Below are 27,617 nucleotides of genomic sequence, written 5' to 3'. Positions count from 1 at the left end.
TGCTGTGTAGTATTCCAATGTGTAAATGTATCAAAATTTCCTTATCCATTCTTCAGTAGAGGGGCATTTAGGTTGTTTCTAGGTTCTGGCTATGACAAACAAAGCTGCTAGTGGGAATACAAGCTGGTACAGCCCCTTTGGATATCAGTGTGCTGTTTTCTCAGAAAATTAGGAAACAACCTTCCTCAAGACCCAGTAATACCACTTTTGGGTATGTCTCCAAAGGATGCTCAATCGTGCCACAAGGACATTGCTCAACTATGTTCATACTGGTATATGCCAGTTGAGCATAGACCCAAAGGATACCTTATCTTACCACAGGGACATTTCCTCAATACACCAGGTTCATAGTTCTTCTATTTATCAGAGTTTAAGAAAAAACACTAGATGTCTCTAAATAGAAGACTGGTTAAGGAAAATGTGATACATTTACATAATGGAGCATTACTCAGCACTTTAAAAATATGTACCATGATGCTTGTAGGCACGTGTATAGACTCGGGAAAAATCATCCTGGGTAGGCAACCAAGATCAGTTGAGAAATATGATATGTATTGATTTCAATTGGATATTGCCATTATAGAAATGATAACAAGATGCAATCTGTAAACCCAGAGTGGTTAGGTATAAAGGAAGGGATTAGGCAGGACACATTGAGAGAGGGAAATAATAAACATTTTATGAGTGAGGTGGAGCACATAAGGGGACACAGGGGTTTCATGTGGGAAGGAGAGGACAGAGGGATGTGGGTGGGTATGAGAGAAGAGACAGCTAGAATTGAAAATCAGTTGAGTGGCAGTATGGAAACCTAGTGCAGGACACTGGAAACTTCCTGAAATAAATATATGAAGGCAATCCTGAAGAGGTCCCCAAATAGTGAGGGACAGGGAACTGCTAATGTCCATATATTGTCACCAAACTAAGCTTTCTTCTTGGGAATGCTTTTCATACAATGCAGTTTTTGGTCATTCCAAGGGGTCCTGTGGAAATTCCCAAACAACCCAGGCTGTCAGACAAAAATAGGTTGCTCTCCACAAACTGACAACAAGACCCCACTGCGAAAGAAAACATCCACAACTCACTAACTCAATGAACATGAACAGTTGAGCTGGTGCCTACATCAAAACTTCACCCTCATGATCTATTGTCTATGACATGATAATGTACTCTGCAGGCTACCAAAAAAGAAAAGGAAACACCAACCCAACCACCAAACCTTTCACTTACAATCTGTCTTGCCTACAATATATATGAAAATTGAGGCCCAAACTTTGTGTGAGTAACTCATAATGATGTCCTGCTGGACTCATGGATCCAATGCCTTTGTCAGTCATCATGAGAGATTTAACAGATGGGAGCAAACAGAGACCCACAGCAAAACACTAGATAGCGAGATCTTGGAACACACCGACTTTGCTTTCTTGTTATCATATCAGTGATTCTTGAAATGCAGAAAAGCTGCGTGTGCACTACTATAGAGTGCAGCCTACAGGAAATGATGATGGCTTCAATGCTTGAGGCATTTTGTAAACATCTCCATAGCAATAAAATGTACATTGAAGTTTATTATCTCTTTAAACAATTTTTTAAAATTGTCATACAAAGTATTCAGTCGTATTCTAGCATTATTCAGACATTTTCTTTTCTGTTTATTCTGCTCTCCCGCTACCCTGCCTTGCTTGCCTCTCCCAACTCCTACACAACCCCCTTTGGTCTTCAAGTGGTATGTGTATTATTACTTACTGTTTTGGTTTCTCCTAAGGAAAATTTTTTTGTCCATTTCCTTTCTAATTTCATGAATTTGCCATACACACAGAGGAAGGCACACACACATAGTTAAACTTAGATCGTAGAATTGAATGTATATGTGATATCCTCACAGGTATACACAGCCATATCAATAGGGCACCAATATAGATTTGTTTCCTAATTAGTGTGTTGGCATAAAACAATTCTCTAACCCAGGAAGAAATTCCATATGCAGTGAGGTAAATATTAATCTCAGCTCAGTAAAGAATTTATCTTTTCTTGGCCAAACCAAAGGCTCTCTTCATGTGCTAAAGGAGAGATAGCATACCTTGGACAGTGACTTTCCCTGATGGCAGTTGATCCCACCAATGTAGACCATGTTGGGCATCACAGGTGCAGGGTAATCCAGCACAAAGTCAGTACGTAACAGCCAAATGGATACTTGACTGAAGAGGTCTTCCATAGTCACTGGGGTCTGGAGAACTTCAGAGGCAATATCTGTAGCAGTTTTGAAAAAATGGGGGCAAAATGTACGCTCCTCCATATAGGTGATGTGATTCCACACTCTCTCCATAAAAGTCATGGTGTCTGAGAATTTCGAGAGAAGTCTTGGAACATAAGAGAGGGGTCTGGGGCACTGAGTGCCCTCTTCGAGATAGTGGCAAAATATATCTCTTGCAAAGACCACGGATGGGAGCGACAAGTACTTGGCAACAGTCAAGCCGCACACATCGAAAGGATCCAGAAAAACAGCATCAAAAGAACTCTGCTTCAAGTACTCCACTAACTTTTTGTCGTTAAACAAACTCCTACAGTTAGAAAATAATAATTCAAAAAAACCTTTGGCTGAGCCGACCATTGCAGAAAACATACTCTGTTCTGAAGTTTTCCATTGCGTATCAGAAAAATACTTGAACTCCCGGTTTAAATCCTCTATGGTGTGAGAAATTGAGTACGTCTTCACAGTAATATTCAGGGATTTTCCCAGTTGCCAACTCACCTCTGGTACAGCTGCCACCACCTCATGTCCATTGTGGATGAGCTTCTCCACAACCGACTGCATGGTGAACCAGTGGCTCCCATCCATGGGCACCACCAGCAGCCTGCCTGCCTGGGCAAAGCCAGAGGCCAGCAGCAGACACACACACAGAGGAAGGGAGGCTGGGAAATCTGCAGGAGCCATGGGAGAAGCACAGCCTGAGGCAATCCAGCTGCTGAGAATCTGAGCTCTTCTGACAAACGAGGAAGTGTGACTGAGTTAAATCTGCTCCCTCAGTTGGGCCTGTACTTGCACCATGAAGAAACAACAGTCCCTGACAATGATTTACTTGGGGAACAATATTCAGTGATTGAATATTATGAGGCACCCCTGCTTCTATTCCAGATAAGATTTTTCTCGGAAAGAGTCAGGAAATGTGAGTTTAGAAATAGTTACGAAGAAATATTCTGACCCTAAGGAATCCAAAAGTTTTTACCAAAAGAAACAGCTTTCAAACAATCTTGCATTTCTAGAGTAGTTTTCAAATCAAAAGCAGACTGCGTCCCCAAGTGTTTTGCTGCCTGCCATTAGGTCAAAGTCTAGGGGGAGGGTCCTTAGCTTGGCCCTGCTCACAAACAGTGGTTTGAAATATCTCTGCGGATTGAGCAATGCTGCTGTCTTGGCACATGTGCAGTAGAATTCTTGTTTCCCTTCCCAACACTGTGTTTTCTGAATTGCTGACATAGGGGTAACCAGCATCTGCACAGATCACTCCAGGGACTAAAAGGAAGGTGACCACTATTCCTGTTACACTGTCCCCCTGTATGCATCCAGTGCTGTAGACAGCTTATATTCTATAGAGAGCCTGGGAGTCTTCTAGTCAGTTACCCTGGGACCTTCTCCACAGATCCATGCATTTGTCTCTCATGTCACTGCTGCATCTGGGGGTTTGTTTCCCCCTTGTGTTTACAGACAATGCTGCTGCCACCCACACCTCATGCGGGGTTTTTATCATAGGAATTGGCCTCAGTCCTTTCCCTGTACATCTGGAACTAAGACATTTTTCCCAGAAGGAAATTGTGATGTTCACCATTTACGTGCATAAGGCAGCTCTACATGGCACTGTTGTTATGATCTGCTGGCCTGGTCTGTCACCTGAGTACCCTGTCACTTTAAGGGACAAGCCCTCCTACCTCCAAACTTCCCTGTCTGGAACCAGGAGGGATTGATATTGGGTTTGGTGCTGGGCAGAAAATGAGCCAGGATATGATGACAGCACATCCAGTGCGTTTTTTTTAAACTTTTTAAAATTGATTATATAGAGCTATGCATTTATCTGTGTTCCCCTCACTTCCTCTCTCCTTTCCTTCAATCCTCTCCCATGGTCCCCATGCTCCCAATTTACTCAGGAGATTTTGTCTTTTTTCCCATGTAGATTAGCTCTACGTATGTCTCTATTAGAGTCCTCGTTGTCTAGGTTCTCTACGATTGTAATTTGTAGGCTGCTTTTCTTTGCTTTATGTTTAAAAACCAATTATGAGTGAGTGCATGTGATAATTGTCTTTCTGGTCTGGGTTACCTCACTCAAAATAATGTTTTCTAGCTCCATCCATTTTCTTCTTTTTCTTCCCATGTGATGTAGGAGGGTCATCTGTCTATGTGTTACTTTCATTGGTTAATAAATAAACTGCCTTGGCCTTTGATAGGCCAGCCCTTAGGTGGGTGGAATAGACAGAACAGAATTCTTGGAGGACGATAGCAGAGTCAGCCAGATGCCATGATCCTCCGACCCGAGACAGACATAGGTTAGGATCTTTCCCAGTAAGCCACCACCTCATAGTGCTATACATATTAATAGAATAGGTTAATCAAGATGTGATAGTTAGCCAGTTAGAGGCTAGAGCTAATGGACCAAGCAGTGTTTAAATGAATACAATTTGTGTATTGTTATGTCGGGTGTAAATCTACCCATACGGGAGCAAGGTGGGATGAAAAGCAGGCCTGCTCATCTCATAACTACAGATGGCGCCCAACGTGGTCTACAATTGGCACTCCAACGTGATGGACTAAATCCCCTTAAAAAACCTGAGCGGGCTTAAAAAAAAAAAAAGGAGAGAGAGTTTAACACTGTTTGCTAGGATGTGCTGTAGAGAGACTTCATGTTTCAGCAATAGTGGCAGAAAAAAAGCCTCATCATTTTAAAACGTGGCTTCCTGGGGCTGTGCTGCCAGTGCAAACTCTGGCTTTAAAGCATTTCAATGGCTTTTAAGGAACTGGATGTTTGTGTTCCCACTCAGGATCAGAAAAAAAAGTACTCTGAGACCCTGCCAATGGCTCAGCGCTCCCCCTCTGCACCTGGGCAGATGGCAGGATCAGGCTTAGGAAGGTGGGAGAGCATGGCGGATTTCTGCCACATACAGAGAGATGTTTCCAAGATACACAGTGTTGTGCCTCTCAAATTTGGCGGTAACTTGGATGAAAAGATTTTCTGTGCTGCACGCTCAGTCTCAGAGTTAAAGTGCTGAGTGTGGCTTCTACCTGGCGGCACTAGAGCTAGTAGAAAATGGTACATCCTCCATTTTGAAATTGGAGAGACTTAGAGCCAACATCCAGAACAGCCATCCGCTCTACAGGTCAGAGGCACAACTGACTCAGTCACAAGGGCTCCACCATGTTGGATTGGGCGGAGCAAGACTGCAGTACCTGTTTTTGACCTAGGATTGTCGCAGCTTAGATTCTTAAGTGCTTAGCAATTTTAAGACGCAAATCAAAAGTGCTTTTGGACAGTAAAAATTACAGATCCACAATAGGTCAGATTCAGATATTAAAGACCTCTAAATGGGTCTCAATGTTGGTTGAGTGTACATAGGCTTGGGAGAGAGAATAAAAAGAATATAGAGAATAAAGTTAATGTCATAAAAAGGGTAAAGTCTTTAAAGAGACAGAGTACAGACAGTTATAGATTAAAAGAAATAAAGAAAAATAAGCCACGTAAAAATGGAAAATTATCAGAGAGCTTCTCTATTATGTCTATTATTGTGTTTTCTTTAAAATTTTTGACTGTGAAGGAGTTAAGTACAGAGAGACATTTCATTGTATGGGCTGCTAAGCTGATATACCTGCATATATATTCTAAAATATCTTGACTTCCGAATTTGGATCTAAGGTAATGATGCTTTGGAAAAGTTCTTCATTTGTTTTCACAGAGCATGAGACCCTGTGGATTGCTTATATCCCAATATGGTTTGATAGACCACACCCTCCATAATGGTGGCTATGAACACCCTTAAAATTACTTCACTAAACTTCGACTGAAAAAAAAAACTAGCACACAAGTTATACCATAAAAGACCTGATTAACAGTCCCCCTATACAGCAGGAAGAGGTGTGGAGAAAAATAACTATATCTATATTCCCAGATATTCTTTATAAATGTTCTTTTACATTTAAAGGGGGATATGATATAGATATGAATAATTTGCATCGGTATGGATTTTAAGGTCAATTTTGTTATATGTATATGTATTTTTGATCTTGATTAAGGTATTGTGATTGTGTAGTTCATTTAAAAATGTAATGTATAGTTAGGAAATATAGGTTTTTAATGGATAATGATCAATAATAATCAAGCTTGTAGTCATGTTAGTTAGATTTTCTATATATAGAAAGATATATTTCAGTTAGATAGACATTCTTCATATCTTTAAAAGACTACAGAATATGGCATTTAAATGTTTCAATAACTTAGGGTTTTTCATGACAATGAGATGTGTCTGCTCCTGGCAGCACCAGCTACTTCAAGAAGAAGATGGGCATCGAAGAGGCTCCTCATGGAGTTGGTTAGCCATTTGGGCAAGAAACTACTCTTGCCAAGACTGATGCATAAACTGGACAAAAAGGACCCACAGAAAGAGGACTGCTGAACTTGCTTAAGGGTGAGATGGTCTTTTGGGGTTCCTGCTTCATGAAAGAGTCTGCAAGACATTCTGCAGGACACAAAAGAAAGTGACTGAACTGTCTTTGGAATTTCCTGCTTCATGGAAATGTCTGCTGGACACTATGTGCCTGTAGGCTGAAGTGGATGCCACAAGGGTACAGAAAAACTTTGGGTGACTGTCCAGGCAGTGAGATGTCTCTGTCATTTCTAGAGTTTTGGAAGTTGCTTACTTCCATTTTCCATTGGTAATATTAGATCCTTCTAAAGTCTTTGATGGAGTTGAAATAAATAGACAGTTATAGTTTTCCATTGTTATGATAAAAGATAAAGTAGATATAAATATTGTAACTGTCATTTTTATTTGATAACTGTTTTGTTATATGTAATTTTGCTAGGTTAAAGTGAAAGGCTTTCTTTTTTGTTTAAACAGAAAAAGGGGAAATGATGTAGGAGGGTCATCTGTCTACATGTTACTTTCATTGGTTAATAAAGAAACTGCCTTGGCCTTTGATAGGCCAGCCCTTAGGAGGGTGGAATAGATAGAACAGAATTCTGGGAGGAAGAAAGCAGAGTCAGGCAGATGCCATGATCCTCTGACCCAGGACAGACATAGGTTAGGATCTAGAAATGGATTAATCAATATGTGAGAATTAGACAATAAGAGACTAGAACTAATGGGCCAGGCAGTGTTTAAATGAATACAATTTGGAGTGGTTATTTTAGGTGTAAAGCTAGCTGTGCCTGAATCGGGTAGGATGAAAAGCAGCCTGCTCCCTTATTGAAATACCCATGTAGATTAGATCCATGTATGTCTCTCTTAGAGTCTTCGTTGTAGTCTAGGTTCTCTGGGATTGTGATTTGTAGGCTGCTTTTCTTTGCTTTATGTTTAAAAACCACTTATGAGTGAGTACATGTGATAACTGTCTTTCTGTGTCTGGGTTACCTCACTCAAAATAATGTTTTCTAGCTCCATTCATTTTCTTGCAACATTCAAGTGGTCATTATTTTGTTCTGCTGTGTAGTATTCCAATGTGTAAATGTATCAAAATTTCCTTATCCATTCTTCAGTAGAGGGACATTTAGGTTGTTTCCAGGTTCTTGCTATGACAAACAAAGCTGCTAGTGGGAATACAAGCTGGTACAGCCCCTTTGGATATCAGTGTGCTGTTTTCTCAGAAAATTAGGAAACAACCTTCCTCAAGACCCAGTAATACCACTTTTGGGTATGTCTCCAAAGGATGCTCAATCATGCCACAAGGACATGTGCTCAACTAGATTCATACTAGTATATGCCAGTTGAGCATAGACCCAAAGGATACCTTATCTTACCACAGGGACATTTCCTCAATACAACAGGTTCATAGTTGTTCTGTTTACCAAAGTTTAAGAAAAAACACTAGATGTTTCTAAATAGAAGACTGGTTAAGAAAATGTGATACATTTACATAATGGAGCATTACTCAGCACTTTAAAAAAATGTACCATGATATTTGTAGGCACATGTATAGACTCGGGAAAAATCATCTTGGGTAGGCAACCAAGATCAGTTGAGAAATATGATATGTATTGATTTCAATTGGATATTGCCATTATAGAAATGATAACATGGCTGACGAGATCGGCATGCAGACACGGCGAATGAGACTGGCATGCATATGAGGCATTCGACACTGCGGCACAGAGGCGGTGGATGCAGCACAGAGGCGGTGGACACGGGATGGACCAAGCATGAAATAGTAAAGCCCACACTGAGAGCCGATCGCGCCACTACAATCAAACCAAGTAAGTTTTGGGGGGGCTGGCCTGCAGAGTAGTAGGCCTTTTATTGGCGAGGTCCCTGGAAAACGGGGAGCCTGATCCTGTCCCTGAAGACCCTCCTGAGTAATGAGAGTGTTCTTGTCCCACGGCGGAAACCAGGAAACAGAGTGGGGGCATTTTTTAAGTGGGGCCCCTGGCCAGCAGGGAAACCTGATCCTGTTTTAGAAGACCCATTATATACCATCGGTAAGAGGAGATGGGCAGGCACCAACCAAAAATTCACCCAACAATCTGAAAAACAACATGAAAACACCAGAACCCAAAGATCTTACAACAGAACACCCTAACACAGAAAAAGTGGAAAAAATTGACTTTATGAAAGCAATAGAGTCCCTTAAACAACATGTAAAAAATGCCCTTATAAAACTGGATGAGAAGTATAACAAAGAGTTTGAAGAAATGAGTAAATACGTAAATGATACCCTGGGAAACCAAGAAAAAGCAATTAAACAGGTAATGGAAACAGTTGAAGAATTGAAAACTGAAATGGAAGCAAGGAAGAAAATACAAACCGAGGACCAGCTGGATATGGAAAATCTAGGTCAATGAGGAGAGACTACAGAGACAAGCATAATCAATAGAATACAAGGGGTAGAAGAAAGAATCTCAGATTCTGAGGACACCATAGAGAAAATAAATGCACTGATCAAAGAAAACAGCAAAGCCAACAAAATCTCATCACAAAACATTCAGGAAATATGGGACACAATAAAAAGACCATACCTAAAAATAATAGGGATAGAAGAAGGATAAGAGTCACAGCTCAAAGGCCCAGAAAATATTTTTAACAAAATAATGGAAGAAAACTTTCCCAACATAAAGAAAGATATTCCTTTGAATATTCAAGAAGCATACAGAATACCAAATAGACTGGATCAAAAAAAATCACCTCTCCATATAATAATCAAAACACAAAATATACAGATTAAAGAAAAAATATTAAGAGCTACAAAGGAAAAAGGCCAAGTAACTTATAAAGGTAAGCCCATCAGACTTACACCTGACTTCTCTGTGAAAATTATGAAAGCCAGAAGGTCCTGAATAGAGGTACTGCAGAAACTAAGAGACCATGGATGCAAGCCGAAAATACTATACCCAGCCAAACTGTTGTTCACTATAATGGAGAAAACAAAACATTCCAGGATACGAAAAAATTTAAACAATACGTAGCCATAAATCCAGCCTGACAGAAAGTAATAGAAGGAAAATCACAACCCAAGAAATCCAACATTGCCAACACTGCCTACAATAACTCAGGCATCTAGCGACCCTTTACCAGCACAACTCAAAGAAGGGAGGCACACAAACTCTACTACTAAAAATAATAAGAATAACCAGAGTAAACAACCACTGGTCATTAATATCACTTAATATATATGGTCTCAATTCACCGATAAAAAGGCACAGGCTAAGAGATTGGATATGAAAACAGGATCCAAAATTCTGCTGTTTACAAGAAACACATCTCAACCACAAAGACAGGCATCTACTCAGAGTAAAGGGTTGGGAAAAGTTTTATTCAAGCAAATGGTCCTAAGAAATAAACAGGTGTGGCCATACTAATTTCCAACAAAACTGACTTCAAACTAAAATCAATCAGAAGAGATCAAAATGGACACTTTATACTCATAACAGGAACAATTCATCAGGATGAAGTCTCAATCCTGAATATCTATGCCCCTAATATAAAAGCACCCACTTATGTTAAAGAAATATTACAAGAACTCAAGGCAGACATCAAACCACACACACTAGTAGTAGGAGACTTCAACACACCTCTCTCTCCAATGGACAGGTCAATCAGACAGAAACCTAATAGAGAATTAAGAGAATTACTGGAGGTAATGAAACAAATGGACTTAACAGACATCTATAGAACACTCCACCCAAATAGGAAAGAATATACCTTCTTCTCTGCAGCTCATGGAACCTTCTCAAAAATTGACCATATACTCGGAAACAAAGGAAACCTCCACAGATACAAAAGAATATCAGTGTCCACCTGTGTCTTATCAGATCACCACGGATTAAAGTTAGAAGGCAACAACAATGCTACCCCCAGAAAGCCGACAAACTCATGGAAACTGAACAATCAACTACTGAACCACACCTGGGTGAAGGAAGAAATTAAGAAGGAAATTAAAGTCTTCCTTGAATTTAATGAAAATAAAGAGACAACATACTCAAACCTATGGGACACGATGAAAGCAGTGCTAAGAGGAAAGTTCATAGCACTAAGTGCCCACTTAAAGAAAACGGAGAAAGCATACATTGGGGACTTAACAGCACACCTGAAAGCTTTAGAAAAAAAAGAAGCAGATGTGCCCAGAAGGAGTAGAAGACTGGAAATAATCAAACTGAGGGCAGAAATCAACAAAATAGAAACACAGAAAACAGTCCAAAGAATCAATGAAACAAAAAGTTGGTTCTTGGAGAAAATCAACAAGATAGACAAACCCCTATCCAAACTAATTAAACAACAGAGGGAGAACACGCAAATAAATAAGATCAGAAATGAAAAGGGGGACATAACCACAGACACAGAGGAAATTCAGAGAATCATTAGATCTTACTACAGGAGCCTGTATGCCACAAAACTGGAAAATACAAAAGAAATGGACATCTTTTTAGATAAGTACCATATACCAAAGCTAAACCAAGACCAGGTGAAAGATCTAAATAGACCTGTTAGTCGCGAAGAACTTGAAGCAGTTATCAAAAATCTGCCCTCTAAAAAAAGCCCAGGACCAGATGGTTTCAATGCAGAATTCTACCAGAACTTCCAAGAAGAGCTAATACCTATTCTCCTTAATGTATTTCACAGTATAGAAACAGAAAAGTCATTGCCAAATTCCTTTTATGAAGCTACAGTTACCCTGATACCAAAACCACACAAAGACCCAACCAAGAAAGAGAACTACAGGCCTATCTCACTCATGAATATCGACGCAAAAATTCTTAATAAAATACTGGCAAACCGAATTCAAGAACACATTAGAAAAATTATCCATTATGATCAAGTAGGCTTCATCCCAGAGATGCAGGGCTGGTTCAACATACGCAAATCTATCAATGTAATCCACCATATAAATAAAATGAAAGAAAAAAACCATATGATCATTTCATTAGATGCTGAAAAAGCATTCGACAAAATCCAACACCCCTTTATGATAAAGGTATTGGAGAGACTAGGGATACAAGGGTCATACCTAAATATAATAAAAGCTATTTACAGCAAACCGACAGCTAACATTAAATTAAACGGAGAAAAACTCAAAGCCATCCCACTAAAATCAGGAACAAGACAAGGATGTCCACTCTCTCCATACCTCTTCAATATAGTGCTTGAAGTTCTAGCAATAGCAATAAGACAACATAAGGGGATCAAAGGGATTCGTATTGGAAAGGAAGAAGTTAAGCTTTCGTTATTTGCAGATGATATGATAGTATACATAAGCGACCCCAAAAACTCTACCAAAGAACTCCTACAGCTGATAAACACCTTCAGTAATGTGGCAGGATACAAGATCAACTCGAAAAAATCAGTTGCCTTCCTATACAGTAAGGATAAGGAAACAGAGAGGGAAATCAGAGAAGCATCACCTTTCATGATAGCCACAAAGAGCATAAAATATCTTGGGGTAACCCTGACCAAGGAAGTGAAAGATCTATATGACAAGAACTTTAAGACTTTGAAGAACGAAATAGAAGAAGACACCAGAAAATGGAAGGATCTCCCTTGCTCTTGGATTGGGAGGATCAACATAGTAAAAATGGCAATTCTTCCAAAAGCAATATATAGATTCAATGCAATCCCCATCAAAATCCCATCAAAATTCTTCACAGATCTGGAGAAGACAATAATCAACTTTATATGGAAAAATAAAAAACCCAGGATAGCCAAAACAATCTTATACAATAAAGGAACGTCTGGAGGCATTACCATCCCTGACTTCAAACTCTATTACAGAGCTACAGTATTAAAAACAGCTTGGTATTGGCATAAAAACAGAGAAGTCGACCAATGGAACCGTATAGAAGACCCTGACTTTAATCCACAAACCTATGAGCACCTGATTTTCGATAAAGGAGCTAAAACTATACAATGGAAAAAAGAGAGCATCTTCAACAAATTGTGCTGGCAAAACTGGATTTCAATCTGTACAAAAATGAAAATAGATCCATGTCTGTCACCATGCACAAAACTCAAGTCCAAGTGGATTAAAGACCTCAATATCAGTCTGAACACACTGAACCTGATAGGAGAGAAAGTGGGAACTACACTACAACAAGTGGGCACAGGAGACCGCTTCCTACGTATAACATCAGCAGCACAGACAGTAAGGGCCTCATTGAATAAATGGGACCTCATGAGACTGAGAAGCTTCTGTAAAGCAAAGGACACTGTCGCTAAGACAGAAAGGCAACCCACTGACTGGGAGAAGATCTTCACCAACCCCGCAACTGACAAAGGTCTGATCTCCAAAATATATAAAGAACTTAAGAAACTAGACTGTAAAAGGCTAATCAACCCAATTATAAAATGGGGCACTGAGCTGAACAGAGATCTCTCAACAGAAGAAGTTCAAATGGCCAAAAGACACCTAAGGTCATGCTCAACTTCCTTAGCGATCAGGGAAATGCAAATCAAGACAACTTTAAGATACCATCTTACACCTGTCAGAATGGCTAAAATCAAAAACACCAATGATAGCCTTTGCTGGAGAGGTTGTGGAGAAAGGGGTACACTCATCCATTGCTGGTGGGAATGCAAACTTGTGCAACCACTCTGGAAAGCAGTGTGGTTAAGCCACAGATCTCAAAAGATTCAGAAACACAGCATCAAAAGAACTCTGCTTCAAATACTCCACTAACTTCTTGTAGTTAAACAAATTCCTACAGTGGGAACATATTAATTCATAATAAACTTGGACTGATCCTGTCATCAAAGTAAGCATACTTTGTTCTGGAGTTTCCCATTGAGCATGAGACTAATTCTTGAAATTATGGTCCAGATCTTACAGAGTGTAAGAAGTTGAGTACTTCTTCATTGTAAAATTCAGAAATTTTCTCAGCTGCCAACTCACCTCTGGCATGACTACCACCACCTCATGTCCTCTGTGGATGAGCTTCTCCACAACTGACTGCATGGTGAACCAGTGCCTCCCATCCATGGACAACACCAGCAGCCTGCCTGCCTGGGCAAAGCCAGAGGCCAGCAGCAGACACACACAGAGAGGAAGGGAGGCTGGGAAATCTACAGGAGCCATGGGAGAAGCTCAGTCTGAGACAATCCAGTTGCTGAGACTCTCTGCTCTCCTAATAGAGCTGGTTGAGGAGAAGCACACGATCTCCTTCACTGGACACATAGATTTCTATGTGTATAAGGGAAGTTAAATGTAATGCTAATGATTTACTCAAAAGAGCAATCATTATTGAACTACATTGGCCAAAGTAACTACTTTGTGCTTTCCAGGTTACAAAAATGTTTATGTTTTTTTTTTATCTATGGAAGATCAAGCTCTCTATTGTAAACCCAATTTTGATAAAATTATGAAACAATATGCTTAAATTTTTAAATTCAGAATAATTAAGAAGCTGTCTATGTGGATCCTCTAAATCTATCATATGCTCATTTGTTCCTCATAACAAGGGACACTAAGAAGGATGACATTGAGAGGCACCAAGAACAGATAGAAGGGAATTTTAGAAGTCAGAGAAAACCTTTCCTAAAGGGCACATTATGGTACAGAGGACAGGTCAGGGTCAAATCAACCCTGTATTGCTGTGTGGTTCCATGGATCTGAGAGTGCAGGAGTCTTGACTGACAGGACTGAGCTTTGGGACTCTGCCCTGCTGTAGGACTCCAGTAAACCAACAACACAACCATTGTCCCTGTCAAACGGAAACATTAGCTGTGTTAGATCAGTTTCTGTTCTTTCTAGTGCTCTTCCTAAAACAGGATGACTTTCTTCCTCAGCCTGGCTTTCAGACAGACATCTGGACGGAGGACAGAAGATGAAGAGCTGAACCTCTGAAAGCTGTTGCCTCCATGAAGATGCTCAGACTAAGTTACCTTAGGCACAATGGCCAGGTCTCTGCTTTCCAAGGAACAAAGGGATCAGAACTTTAGGACTTACACCTTCCCCACAAATCCAGGAGGGGCTGATGTTGGGCTTGGTCTTAGGGCTGAATTATGGGTCAGGGATGATGACAGCGCATTCAATGTGTTTATTTGAGCCTCTAATCACGTATTGTTTCTGAAAACAGTCATCTCACAAACCATTTGTGTTGGTTCTAAAACAGTGATGCGCAGGGTCTGCTCATTACTTACAATATAGGCACAGTGTTCAACCCTACCGCACAGGCACCAGACAGAGTGACATTTGTGCATTGACTCTTTGAGTGACGTCATGAAGATTTAACCAGATATTGTAAGAGCTTCATGGTCCTAGCTTTTCTATACTGTCGTGCATCATTTTTAAGATATTTTTTGTTTGTGCTGTAAAGGTATAATTTCATGTCTTCCCCTGGGTAAAAAAGGGCCTGAAATTTCTACATGGCTCATAGATGAGAACATAGTCCAAATAACAAGCATAACGTCATTCACTGCAAATGTGCCTCTCCCTCACTGCATCCACCATTCACAGAGCACAACACAGCACGGAAGGGGTGACGGTCCCAGGCCTATGATGTCTATAAGAAAATGAGAACCCAGAGGCACTCATGAAGGTTCCCAAATCTTCCAAGACCCTTTCCAGACCGTTCACTTTAGGAAGTAGAGTAGGAATTGCTTGTCTATTCCATCTGGGGTAGGACTGAAACAAATTGCAGAGACCATAGAGAACAGCCTGTGTGTCTCAGTGGTACCTCAGTGTGCCTGACACATATGCCAACTCCAAATGTAATCCCTGACATTGAAACACTTGCTTTCTGTATCAGGAGAGAATACAGAATTTACTACCTCAAGTCTTTAGACTGTTGCTTCCAGTCCTACTTCTTAGTGCACCCCACTAAGCTCTCCCAAAGAGGAAAAATGCAACCTCAGTCAATTATAGAAAAATGTTGGGGCAAGTAATGCTTGGCCTGAGAAGTCAAATGTCTTCATTTCTCCATGCTAGGTGACCAAGGAACTGGTCTGGGAAGGTAGGTGTGGACCTCAGATGATCAAATTTTTGTCTTTTATTAAAAAAATAGGAGTTTAACTCTGGAAAAATATTAAAGTGGTGGAATATGGGCTTAGAATGATGACTCGTAGTTGGAAGCATTGGTTGCTCAATGAGAGGTCCAGGGTTCAGTTTTCAGCATCCATGTGATAGTTCACACCTGTCTGTAACTCCCATTCCAGGGTTTGTCACACCCTCATATAGATAAACATGCAGGCAAAACACCAATGAGGATAAAATAAAAATAATTAATTAAAAATATACTAGCTCCTGGCTGTCATGTTAAGAGACTACCACCTCAATTGCTCCTGTCCTAGAAACCAAGCAACAGCTATAATAATCTAGAAAAGAGCTGGCCAGTCACTCAATCCAGGTATAAGGCCTCCCTCCTTTCAGGTTCCAGAACAGGGGCAGTTAGTACTGCTTGGCTGGGGAAGTCAAAGAATGGTTCCTCTCAACTTGAAAGGTTATACTACAGCTCCACCCTGACAGTTAAATTCCAACGTCTGCATATTTTAGAGGAGCCAGGCTTGATATATTTGGGCAGGGGGAATCAGGTAAAAACTCAGTTTAAGCAGAATCGCACCTATAATTTGTCTTGCCTACAAAATATGCTAGGACAATGGAGACACAAACCTTGTTGAAGTAACCAACCGATGTCTGATTTGAATTAAGGCCCACTCCGTGAGATGGATACTGCCTGGTCAGTCTTCCCCATTAACGTAGATCATGAACACAGACAAGTTCAACAGAACCTCCATATGTGGGCTGCCCATGCATGCTTCAGCATTACCAGAGCATAAAATTCATTTTTCATTCATTTTTATTAGATGGAAACCATACCTCATACTGCTTAGGTGTCCAGAAGTCCAGACAGTTAGGGTAAATCCAAGTATTCCTGTTCTTAGTTCGGGGGAAGTAACAATGAAATGACTCATAATGACATTCTGCTGTACTCATGGGTCAGTAGCTTAGTCAGCCATCATCAGAGAAAATTCCCCATGTAACAGATGTGAGCGAAAACAGAGACCTACAGCACGACACTACATAGAGAGACCTTGGAACACACAGCTCTCAGTGAGATGTCTCCACCCAATTTCTCCAGTCAGAGCTCAGGGTACCTCATGGAAGAGAGGCAGAAGAAGTTGGGGAGAAAGAAGGAATGGAGGAACCCCAAAGAACAAGGCCTGCTAAATCACTCAGCAAAGGTCATATGAACTGACGAGGCTAAAGCAGTCTGTACAGGGCCTGCATGGACCTGTACCATCCTGAACAGACACCATAGCTTCCAGTCTAGTCATTTGTTTGTTTATTCATTTATTTATTTATTTTTTAATTTTTTTATTTTTTATTTCATTTATTTATTTATTTTGGTTTCTCGAGACAGTGTTTCTCTGTGTAACAGTCCTAGATGTCCTGGAACTAGTTCTGGTAGGCCTACTAGACACGAATCCACAGAGATCCACCTACCTCTGCCTCCCAAGTGCTGGGATTAAAGGCATGCACCACTACCTCCTGGCTCCCATGTAGTACCTCTGTGGGACTCCTGAAAGTGCTAACAAGTGAGTCTCTGATTCTTATCCCTTCCCTTGGCACTCTTACTTTTCTGTTGGCTTGTATTGTCCCATTTATATGGTGGTATTCTTCTCTCACTAATTTTATTTTGTTTGTGAAAATGCACCAACTTTGTGTCTTGTATATCGTATCAGTGATTCTTGAAATGCAGAAAAGCTGCGTGTGCACTCCTATAGAGTGCAGCCGACAGGAAATGATCACAGCTTCAATGCTTGATGTGTTTTTTAAACATCTCCAAAAGCAATAAAATGTACTTCGAATGTTTTTTTTTTTTTTGTCTCTTTAAAATTTTTTTAAAGTTGTCATACAGAGTATTTAGTGGTATTCTGGAATTTCACAAACATTTTCTTTTCTGTTTATTCTGCTCCCCCGCTACCTTGCCTTGCCCTCCGTATGTCCTCTTCCTACCCCAGGACATCTCCCTTTCTCTCTTTATGTGGTATGTTTATCATTACTTGCTGGTTTGGTTTCTCCTAAGGAAAATTTTCTTTGTCCATTTTTGTTGTAATTTCATGACCTTGCATTACACACAGAGGAAGGACACATACATAGTTAAACTTAGATTGTAGCTTTGAATGTATATGTGATATCCTCACAGGTTTACACACGCATATCAATAGGGCACCAATATAGATTTGTTTCCTAATTAGTGAGTTGGCATAAACCATCTCTAACCCAGGAAGAAATCCCATATGCAGTGAGGTAAACGATAAATCACAGCTCAGTAAAGAATTTATCTTTTCTTGGCTAAACCAAAGACTCTCTTCATGTGCTAAAAGAGAGATAGCATACCTTGGACAGTGACTTTCCCTGATGGCAGTTGATCCCACCAATGTAGACCATTTTGGGCATCATAGGTGTAGGAAACTCCAACACAAAGTCAGTGCGCAAAAGCCAAATGGACACTTGACTGAAGAGGTCTTCCATAGTCACTGGGGTCTGGAGAACTTCAGAGGCAATATCTGTAGCAGTTTTGAAAAAATAGGGGCAAAATGCACGTTCCCCCATATAGGTGATGTGGTTCCACACTCTCTCCATAAAAGTCATAGTGTCTGCGAATTTTGAGAGAACTCTGGGAACATAAGAGAGGGGTCTGGGGCCCTGAGTGCCCTCCTCAATATAGTGGCAAAATATAACTTTTGCAATGATCACTGACGGAACCGACAAGTACTTGGCAACAGTCAAGCCGCACACCTCGAAAGGATCCAGAAACACAGCATCGAAGTAACTCTGCTTCAAGTACTCCACTAACTTCTTGTCGTTAAACAGGCTCCTACAGTTTGAAAATATTAATTCATAGAAATTTTTGGCTGAGCCTGTCATCAAAGAAAGCATACTTTCTTCTGGAGTTTTCCATTGAGTATCAGAAAAATACTTGAATTCCCGGTTTAAAACCTCTATGGTGTGAGAAATTGAGTACGTCTTCACAGTAATATTCAGGGATTTTCCCAGTTGCCAACTCACCTCTGGCACGACTACCACCACCTCATGCCGATTGTGGATGAGCTTCTCCACAACAGACTGCATGGTGAACCAGTGGCTCCCGTCCATGGGTACCACCAGCAGCCTGCCTGCCTGGGCAAAGCCAGAGGCCAGCAGCAGACACACACACAGAGGAAGGGAGGCTGAGAAATCTGCAGGAGCCATGGGAAAAGCTCAGCCTGAGACAATCCAGCCACTGAGAATCTGAGCTCTGCTGACAAAGGAGAAAGTGTGACTGAGTTAATTCTGCTCCCTCAGTTGGGTGTGTACTTGCACCATGAAGAAACAACAGTCCCTGACAATGATTTACTTGGAGAACACCATTCGGTGATCAAATATTATGAGGCACACTTGCTTGTATTCCAGTAAGATTTTTTTCTTGGGCAGAGTCAGGCAATGTGAGTTTAGAAATAGTTACAAAGAAATATGCTGATCCTAAGGAGTCCAAAAGTTTTCACCAAAGGAAGCAAGTTTTAAGGAATCTTGCATTTCTAGAATAGGTCACAAAGCAAAAGCATACTGTGTTCCCAAGGGATTTGCTGCCTGCTGCTGGGTCTAAAGCCTAGTGGGAGGGTCCTTAGCCTGGCCCTGCTCACAGACAGTGGTTAGAAACAACTCTGCATGATGAGTAAAGCTGTGCAGTAGAATTCTTGTTCCACCTCCCAACCCTGTGTTCTCTGAATTGCTGACATAAGGGTGACCTGCTTCTGCACAGACCACTCCAGGGACTAAAAGGAAGGTGACCACCATTCCTGTTACACTGTCCCCCTAGATGTATCTGATGATGTAGACAGCCCCATATTCCATGGAGAGGCTGAGAGCTAGGTTGAACTCCTTGTCAGTTACCCAGGGACCTTCTCCACATGTCCATGCATTTGTCTCCCTTGTCACTGCTGCATCTGGGGGTTTGCTTCCCGCTTGTGTTTACAGACAATGCTGCTGCACCCCACACCTCATGTGGGTTTTTGTCCTAGGAATTGGTTTCAAGTCCTTTCCCTGTACTTGTGGGATTAAGACAGCTTGCCCAAAAGGAAACTGTGGTGTTCACTGTTGATGTCCATCAGGCAGCTCTACAGGGCACTGTTGTTATGATCTGCTGGCCTGGTCTGTCACCTGTGTACCCTGTCACTTTAAAGGACAAGCCTTCCCACCGCTGAACTTCCTTGTCTCCAGAGAGGAGTGGTTCCCAAAGAACCAGGAGGAGCTAATGTTGGGCTTGGTCTTGGAGCAGAAAAATGAGTCAGGACATAATGACAGCTCATGCAGTGTGGTTTTTTTTTTAACTTTTTAAAATTGATTTTATTGAGCTATGCATTTTCTCTGTTCCCTTCCCTTCCTCTCTCCTTTCTTTCAACCCTCTCCTATGGTCCCCATGCTCCCAATTTACCCAGGAGATCTTGTCTTTTTTTCCCATGTAGATTAGCTCTATGTAAGTCTCTCTTAGAGTCCTCATTGTCTAGGTTCTCTGGGTTGTAATTTGTAGGCTGCTTTTCTTTGCTTTATGTTTAAAAACCACTTAGAGTGAGTGCATGTGATAATTGTCTTTCTGGTCTGGGTTACCTCACTAAAAATAATGTTTTCCAGCTCCAACAATTTCCTGCAAAATTCAAGATGTCATTATTTTTTTCTGCTGTATAGTACTCCATTGTGTAAGTGTACCACATTTTCCTTATCCATTCTTCAGTGGAGCATTTTGGTTGTTTCCCGGTTCTGGCTATGACAAACAATGCTGCTAGTGGGAATGCAAGCTGGTACAGCCCCTTTGGATGTCAGTGTGGTGATTTCTCAGAAAACTAGGAAACAAGCTTCCTCATGATCCAGTAATACCACTTTTGGGTATACTCATTCTTGCCACAAGGACATGTGCTCAACTATGTTCATAGTGGTATATGACACTGTAGAGCATATACCCAATGATACCTTATCCTACCACAGGGACATTTCCTTAATATACCAGGGTCATTGTTGTTCTATTTACCAGAGCTTAAGAAAAAAACACTAGATGTCCCTAAACAGAAGACCGGTTAAGGAAAATGTGATACATTTACATAATGGAGCATTACTCAGCACTTTAAAAATACGTATCATGATGTTTGTAGGCACATGTATAGAATCATCCTGGGTGAGGTAACCCAGATGAGTTGAGAAATATGATATGTATTGATTTCAATTGGATATTGCCATCATAGCAATGATAACCAAGCTGCAGTCTATAAACCCAGAGAGGTTAGGTATAGAGGAAGGGATTAGGCAGGACACATTGAGAGAAGAAAATAATAAACATTTTATGAGTGAGGTGGAGCACATAAGGGGACACAGGGGTTTCATGTGGGAAGGAGAGGACAGAGGGATGTGGGTGGGTATGAGAGGAGAGACAGCTAGAATTGAAAAACATTTGAGTGGCAGTATGGAAACCTAGTGCAGGACACTGGAAACTTCCTGAAATAAATATATGAAGGCAATCCTGAAGAGGTCTCCAAATAGTGAGGGACAGGGAACTGCTAATGTCCATATATTGTCACCAAACTAAGCTTTCTTCTTGGGAATGCTTTTCATACAATGCAGTTGTTGATCATTCCAAGGGGTCCCGTGGAAATTCCCAAACAACCCAGGCTGTCACCAAAAAACAGGTTGCTCTCCACAAACTGACAACAAGACCCCATTGCTGAAGAAAATATCCACAACTCATTAACTCATTGAACATGAACATTTGAGCTGGTGCCTCCCTGAAACCTTCACCCTCCTTTTCTATTATCTATGACATGAAAATATACTCTGCAGGCTACCAAAGAAGAAAAGGAAACACCAACCCAACCACAAAACCTTTCACTTACAATCTGTCTTGCCTACAAAATATGATACGGTAATAGATGCACACACCTTATGGGAGTAACCATGACTTATAATGATGTCCTGCTGGACTCATGGATCCAGTGCCTTTGTCAGCCATCATGAGAGATGTAACAGCTGGGAGCGGAAACAGAGACCCACAGCAAGACACTACATAGAGAGACCTTGGAACACACAGCTCTCAGTGAGATGTCTCCATCCAATCCCTCCAGTCAGAGCTCAGGGAACCTCATGGAAGAGAGGCAGAAGTATTTGGGAAGAATGAAGAAATGGAGGACACCCAAAGAACAATGCCTACTAAATCACTCAGCAAAGCTCATATGAACTGATGAGGCTGAAGCAATCTGCACAGAACCTGCATGAACCTGCCCCAGGCCCTCTGAACAGACACCCTAGTGTCCCGTTCATTACTTTCATGGGACTCTTGAATGTGGTAACAGGAGCGGCTCTGACTCTTGTGACTTTTCTTCGTGATCTTTTACTTCTGTTTACGTCTCTTGTTCAATTTTGATGTTTGGGTTTTATTTTTATTATATTTTATTTTATTTGAGACTAATTCACCTACCTTGCATCCTACATATCATATCCCTAATTTTTGAATACAGAAAAACTGCATGTGGAATACTATAGAGTGCAGCTGACAAACTTGAGAGCAGCTTTATAGAATAATGTATTTTTTAAACATCTCTGAAAACCTTGACATATAGCTTCATCACTTATTGTTGCCTTCTTAAATTTTTTTTTCTGCATCAGCATACAAAGTGTTTGGTGTCATTTGGCAATTTTCAGACAAACTGTACTTTACTCGTGATAATTCCATTCTCCTGCTACCCAGCCTTCCCTTCCATATGTCCTCTTCGTACTGCTGAACGAACTCCTTTCTGTTTTCATGTGACATGTCTATCGTTTCTGAAATTGTTACTCCTCAAACAAGTTTCTTTGTCACCTTCCCTTTCCAATTTCATGACCCCAAACAAAAATAGAAGGCATACATATATACCTAAAATTAGACTGTATCTTAAAATGTATATGCAAATATGTCACAGGTATAAACATCTAATCAATAGGGCACCTATGAAGAATTTCTTCTTAATTAGTAAATGGTACAAAACTATTCTCTACCCAGGAAGAAATTCGTTATGCAGTGAAGCAAACATCAAATCACAGCTGAGTAAATAGTTTCCTTTTCATTGCCTGAAACCAGGCCCCTCTTCATGTGCTAAAGACAGACAACATACCTTGGAAAGCGGCTTTCTTTTTTGGCAGTTGAGCCCACCAATGAACACCATGTTTGGCATCACAGGTTTGGGGAAATCTAACACAAAGTCGGTGCGTAACAACCAAATAGACGCCTGGGAGAAGAGGTCTTCCAAAGTCACGGGGGTCTGGAGAACTTCAGAGGCAATATCTGTAGCACTTTTAAACAAGTGATGGCAAAATGCACGCTCTTCCATGTAAAAAGCAAAGTTCGACAATCTCTCCTTGAAAGTCATGGTGTCTGAAAGTTTTGAGAAAAGTCTAGGAACATAAGACAGCGGACTGGGACACTGGGTGCCCTCTTCAAGATAGTGGCAATAGAAATACCTTGTAAACAACAATGAAGGGACCGACAGATACTTGGCAACAGTTAAGCCACAGATCTCGAATGGATCCAGAAACACAGCATCAAAAGAACTCTGCTTCAAGTACTCCACTAACTTCTTGTCATTAAACAAACTTCTACAGTGGGAAAACATTAATTTAGAAAAAACTTTGGCTGAGCCTGTCATTAAGGAAAGTACACTTTGTTCTGGAGTTTTCCATTGAGTGTGAGAAAAATACTTAAACTTCTGGTCCAGATTCTCCAAAGTGTAAGAAGTTGAGTACGTCTTCACTGTAAAATTCACGGATTTTCCTATTTGCCAACTCACCTCTGGCATGACTACCACCAACTCATGCCCTCTGTGGATGAGCTTCTCCACAACCAACTGCATGGTGAACCAGTGGCTCCCATCCATGGGCACCACCAGCAGCCTGCCTGCCTGGGCAAAGCCAGAGGCCAGCAGCAGACACACACACACAGGAAGGGAGGCTGGGAAATCTGCAGGAGCCATGGGAGCTCAGCCTGAGGCAATCCAGCTGCTGAGACTCTCTGCTCTCCTAATAGAGCTGGTTGAGGAGAAGCACAAGATTTCCTTCACTGGACACATAGATTTCTAGGTTTACAAGGGAAGTTAAATTCAGTGCTAATGATTTACTCAAAAGAGCAATCATTATTGAACTACATTGGGTAAAGTAACTACTTTGTGCTTTCGAGGTTAAAACAAAAGCTAATGATTTTGTCCTGGGAAGATCATGTTCTCTATTGCAAACCCAGTTATGAAAAAATTATGAAATAGTATGCTTGGATTTTTAAATTCAAAAAATTAAGAAGCTGTTTATGATGATCATATAATTCTATCACATGCTAATTTGGTCTTCATAAGAAGTGAAACTAAAAGGGATGGACAGTGAGAGTCGCCAAGAAAAGGTAGATAGGGAATCCCAGAAGCCAGAGAAAACCTGGTCCTTTCCTAAAGGGCACATTATGGTACATAGGTAATAATAATAATAATAGGTAATAGAGTAAATATTTGTGAGCTATTATTTATGGATAACTAACATTGGTATAGTTTTTGTATATAGATACAAGTTCAAGTTATATTTGTTATTTCTGTTTATAATATTTATACACCTATGCAAAATTATTTTGTGAGATTGTACTCATGCATGTTTCTACCTCTTTTTAAGACATTTTGTATATTGGTACAATTTTAAGATATATTTTCATATTACAATACATAGTCCTACCTCTGATCAAGATACTTATACATCGTTTACATTTTGAGGTCATTTTCCTCATTTACTGCACAGATGATTCAGATTATTTAGTATTCTGATATAAAGTAACAGTCTTTTAGTTATACAGATACTAAGTATTATATTATAGTTATTCATATTTGCTTATACATAGAGTCAGATTAAAAAGGTTCTTTAGATATATTGAGATTGTATTCTACCTAAATAGGTAATCTTCAACTACTTCAAGGATCTATAGAACATGGCATTTAAAGAGCTCATGGTTTTGTTGATGCGAGACACAGTTGCTCCTGACAGCACCAATCTATTCCCAAGAGAATGTTGAGCAATGAAGACATTCCACTAGGAGTTTGTTTTCTTCTTGGCACAATTGGCCTTCGGGCAAGGAACTGCCCATGCCTCGATCACTGACAAATACATGGTGTCCGGACTGGATAAGTAGGACGCACGAGCGCGCACGCGTGCGCGCGCGCGCGCACACACACACACACACACACACACACACAAAGACTGCCAAACCTTGTCAAGACAGGGTAAGACGGTTCTAAAAATGTTGCTGCCTCTAAAAATGGTCTGTCAGTTACACTAGACCTTACCTAAATTCAATACTACAAATGAGAATTTGGGTGTATGCTCAGGTAGCCAATTGTCTCTGTCATGCACTGCTCTCTTTGGAAGCTGTTTGATTGCACTTCCTACCTCCTCAAGTAATATTATCTTCCTTCTCAGGCCTTTGATGGGGTTAAAGATTAAAGAGTCTTAGTTAACTTCCTCTTATAAATTAGCCAAGCCATTTCTGATGCATGACTTAGACTCTTTAAAATAGAATGTTTATTAAACATGTAACATGTTTTCCTTGCTTAATATTATTTATGTTAGTTGTTATATTTTACTTGATAACTGGTCCTATTGTATATAGTTTTGTAATGGGTTTGCAACTCTCTTATTTAGACAAAAAAGGGAAGTGATGGGGAATCTCTGTCAGCCTATGAACTTTAAGAAGTGGGACTGACCAGCACTCGGGAGGCAGAGGCAGGCGGATCTCTGTGAGTTCAAGGCCAGCCTGGTCTACAAAGGGAGTTCCAGGACAAGCTCCAAAGCTACAGAGAAACCCTGTCTTGAAAAACCAAAAAAAAAAAAAAAAAAAAAAAAAAGAAGTGGGACTGAGTTAGGGGTGTGACCTTTTGGGTACCAGAAGAAAACCACCTGGAGGCCAGGAGTCATACTTTCTCTCTTTCTCTCTCTCTCTCTCTCTCTCTCTCTCTCTCTCTCTCTCTCTCTCTCTCTCTGGTTTCTGCTCTACATAGCTGAGTTTGGACTTCTCGGCCCCTATAACAACAACAAAAAAATACGTTCTATCTTCTAGGTAGCCTGGTATTTCTCGACTCAAGATCTCCTTTTTTTTTCTTTTTCTTTTTTTTTTATTGCTCTAGCTCAGACCTCAAGAACTATATTGAATATTATGGAGAGAGTGGAAAACCTTGCCTTGTTCCTAATTTCAGTGGGATCACTTTGAGTTTGTCTCCATTTAGTTTGGTGTTGGCTGTTGGCTTGCTGTATATTGCCTTTATTATGTTTAGGTATGTTTCTTGTATCCCAGTTCTTCCCAAGACCTTTATTATGAAGGGATATTGTATTTTGTTGAAGGATTTTTTTTCAGCATCTAATGAAATGACCATGTAGTTTTTAATTTTCAGTTTGTTTATATGCAGTGCATTTGTTAAAAAGCCTCTAATACATATTGTTTCTGAAAAGAGTTGTCACGCAAACCATTTGACTTGGGTCTAAAACAGTGATGCTCAGGGTCTGCTCGGCACATACAGTGTAGGGACAGTGTTCCCTCTCACGCCGCAAGCACCAGACAGTGTGACATTTGCGCAGAGGCTCTCAGAGCAAGGTTATGAAGATTTAACCAGATATTGTAAGTGTTACATGGCATTAACTTTTCTGTACTGTTCTGCACCATTTTAAAGACTGTTTTGCGTGTATTGTAAAGGTATAATTTCATATCTTTCCCTGGGTAGAAACAGGCCTGACATTTCTGCACGGTTTGTAGATCTGAACATAGTCCAAATAACAAGCATAAGATCATTTACTGCAAATGTGCCTCTCCCTCGCTGCATCCACCATTCACACAGCACAGCACATAGGAGTGACTATCCCAGGCCAAGGGTGTCAATAAGAAAATAAGAAACCAGAGGCACTCATGAAGGTTCCCTAGTCTTTCAAGACCCTTTCCAGAAAGCTTTCTTAGGAAGCAGAGTGGGAATTGCTTGTCTATTCTACCTGGGGTAGGACAGAAACAAAAAGGGAGAAACCTTAGAGACCAGCCTGTTTGTCTCAGTGGTACCTCAGCGTGCCTTCCACATATGCCAACTCCATAGGTTATCCCTAATGTTGATTCACTTGGCTTCTCTATCAGGAGAGGAGGTTCAAAGCTACCTTGAGTCCTTAAACTGTTGCTTGCAGTCCTGCTTTTGAGTACACCCCCACTAAACCCTCCCAAAGAAGAAAAACACCACTTCAGCCAAGTCCAGAAAACTGCTGGGGCCAGTAATTCTTGACCTAAGAAGTCCAAAGGTGGATTCATTGATCCATGCAGGATGACTCAGCAACCTGGTCTGTGCAAGTAGTTGTCCACCTCTGTGGACCTCAGATAAGCAAAGTCTGGTCCTTTTAAGAAGGTAAATGGAAGGCAAACTCTGAAAAAAATCTTTAAAAAGGAGAATGGGAACTAGAAAGATAGCTTAGTAGTTGGAAGCACTGGCTGCACTTCCAGAGGTCTGGGTTCAATTCCCAGCATCCACGTGGCAGCTGATACCTGCCTGGATATTAAATTACAGTGCTTCTGACACCCTCATCCAGCTAATCATTAACGTGGTCCCTAAACGTTGATCTTTTAGGGTATTCTTTACAGGCTTCAAGAAAGTTCTCCATAATAAATGAATGGGGGGGTAAAAATCTGAGGGTAAAGAAGTCTACTCACAACAGGAATTGTTTGTCCATGTTTCTTTATATTTCTCTATATCTGTTACAAATATTCCCAGTAATATATACCCTTAAAACCAGCAATCCGGGTCCCAGCAAGTTCCAGGGCAGGAATTCTTTTACCCCATAGAAAATCAGAAAAGGGTTTTCACACACACACACACACACACACACACACACACACAGAGAGAGAGAGAGAGAGAGAGAGAGAGAGAGAGAGAGGTGGAGGAGATAT

At 40.7% G+C, this 27,617-nt stretch overlaps 3 protein-coding genes and 1 pseudogene across 6 annotated transcripts in view; all 4 read right to left on the bottom strand.

Moving 5' to 3' along the window:
- Positions 1-2,035: 2,035 nt before the first annotated feature.
- The window catches only part of LOC126489063 (UDP-glucuronosyltransferase 1A8-like), a 50,206-nt gene continuing 24,624 nt past the window's right edge, over positions 2,036-27,617 (bottom strand). For both annotated transcript variants that reach the window (XM_050123084.1, XM_050123085.1), the window contains exon 2: positions 2,036-2,919. In XM_050123084.1, the coding sequence (XP_049979041.1) occupies positions 2,051-2,919 (869 nt within the window). In that variant the 3' untranslated portion in view covers positions 2,036-2,050. The remainder of the gene's footprint in view (positions 2,920-27,617) is intronic.
- On the bottom strand, positions 13,071-13,760 carry LOC126489068 (UDP-glucuronosyltransferase 1A7-like; annotated as a pseudogene).
- LOC126489066 (UDP-glucuronosyltransferase 1A8-like) overlaps positions 13,781-27,617 on the bottom strand; it is a 37,681-nt gene continuing 23,844 nt past the window's right edge. For 2 of the 3 annotated variants that reach the window (XM_050123089.1, XM_050123088.1), the window contains exon 2: positions 13,781-18,917. In XM_050123089.1, the coding sequence (XP_049979046.1) occupies positions 17,990-18,871 (882 nt within the window). In that variant the 5' untranslated portion in view covers positions 18,872-18,917 and the 3' untranslated portion in view covers positions 13,781-17,989. Of the gene's footprint in view, positions 18,918-21,586; positions 21,704-27,617 lie in introns of those variants that run through there. The other variant, XM_050123087.1, reaches the window with a different exon arrangement.
- Positions 22,736-23,649, bottom strand: LOC126489062 (UDP-glucuronosyltransferase 1A7-like). The gene has a single exon (XM_050123083.1). It carries the CDS (start codon positions 23,647-23,649, stop codon positions 22,744-22,746), a length of 906 nt encoding a protein of 301 aa, XP_049979040.1. The 3' UTR covers positions 22,736-22,743.

This window comes from Alexandromys fortis, unplaced genomic scaffold (assembly GCF_014885135.2).
Source record: "Alexandromys fortis isolate MF-2015 unplaced genomic scaffold, M_Fortis_MF-2015_v1.1 scaffold_213, whole genome shotgun sequence".
NCBI lineage: Eukaryota > Metazoa > Chordata > Mammalia > Rodentia > Cricetidae > Alexandromys > Alexandromys fortis.
The sequence above is the reverse complement of the archived record's forward strand: the minus strand, read 5'-3'. Positions and strand labels throughout refer to the sequence as shown.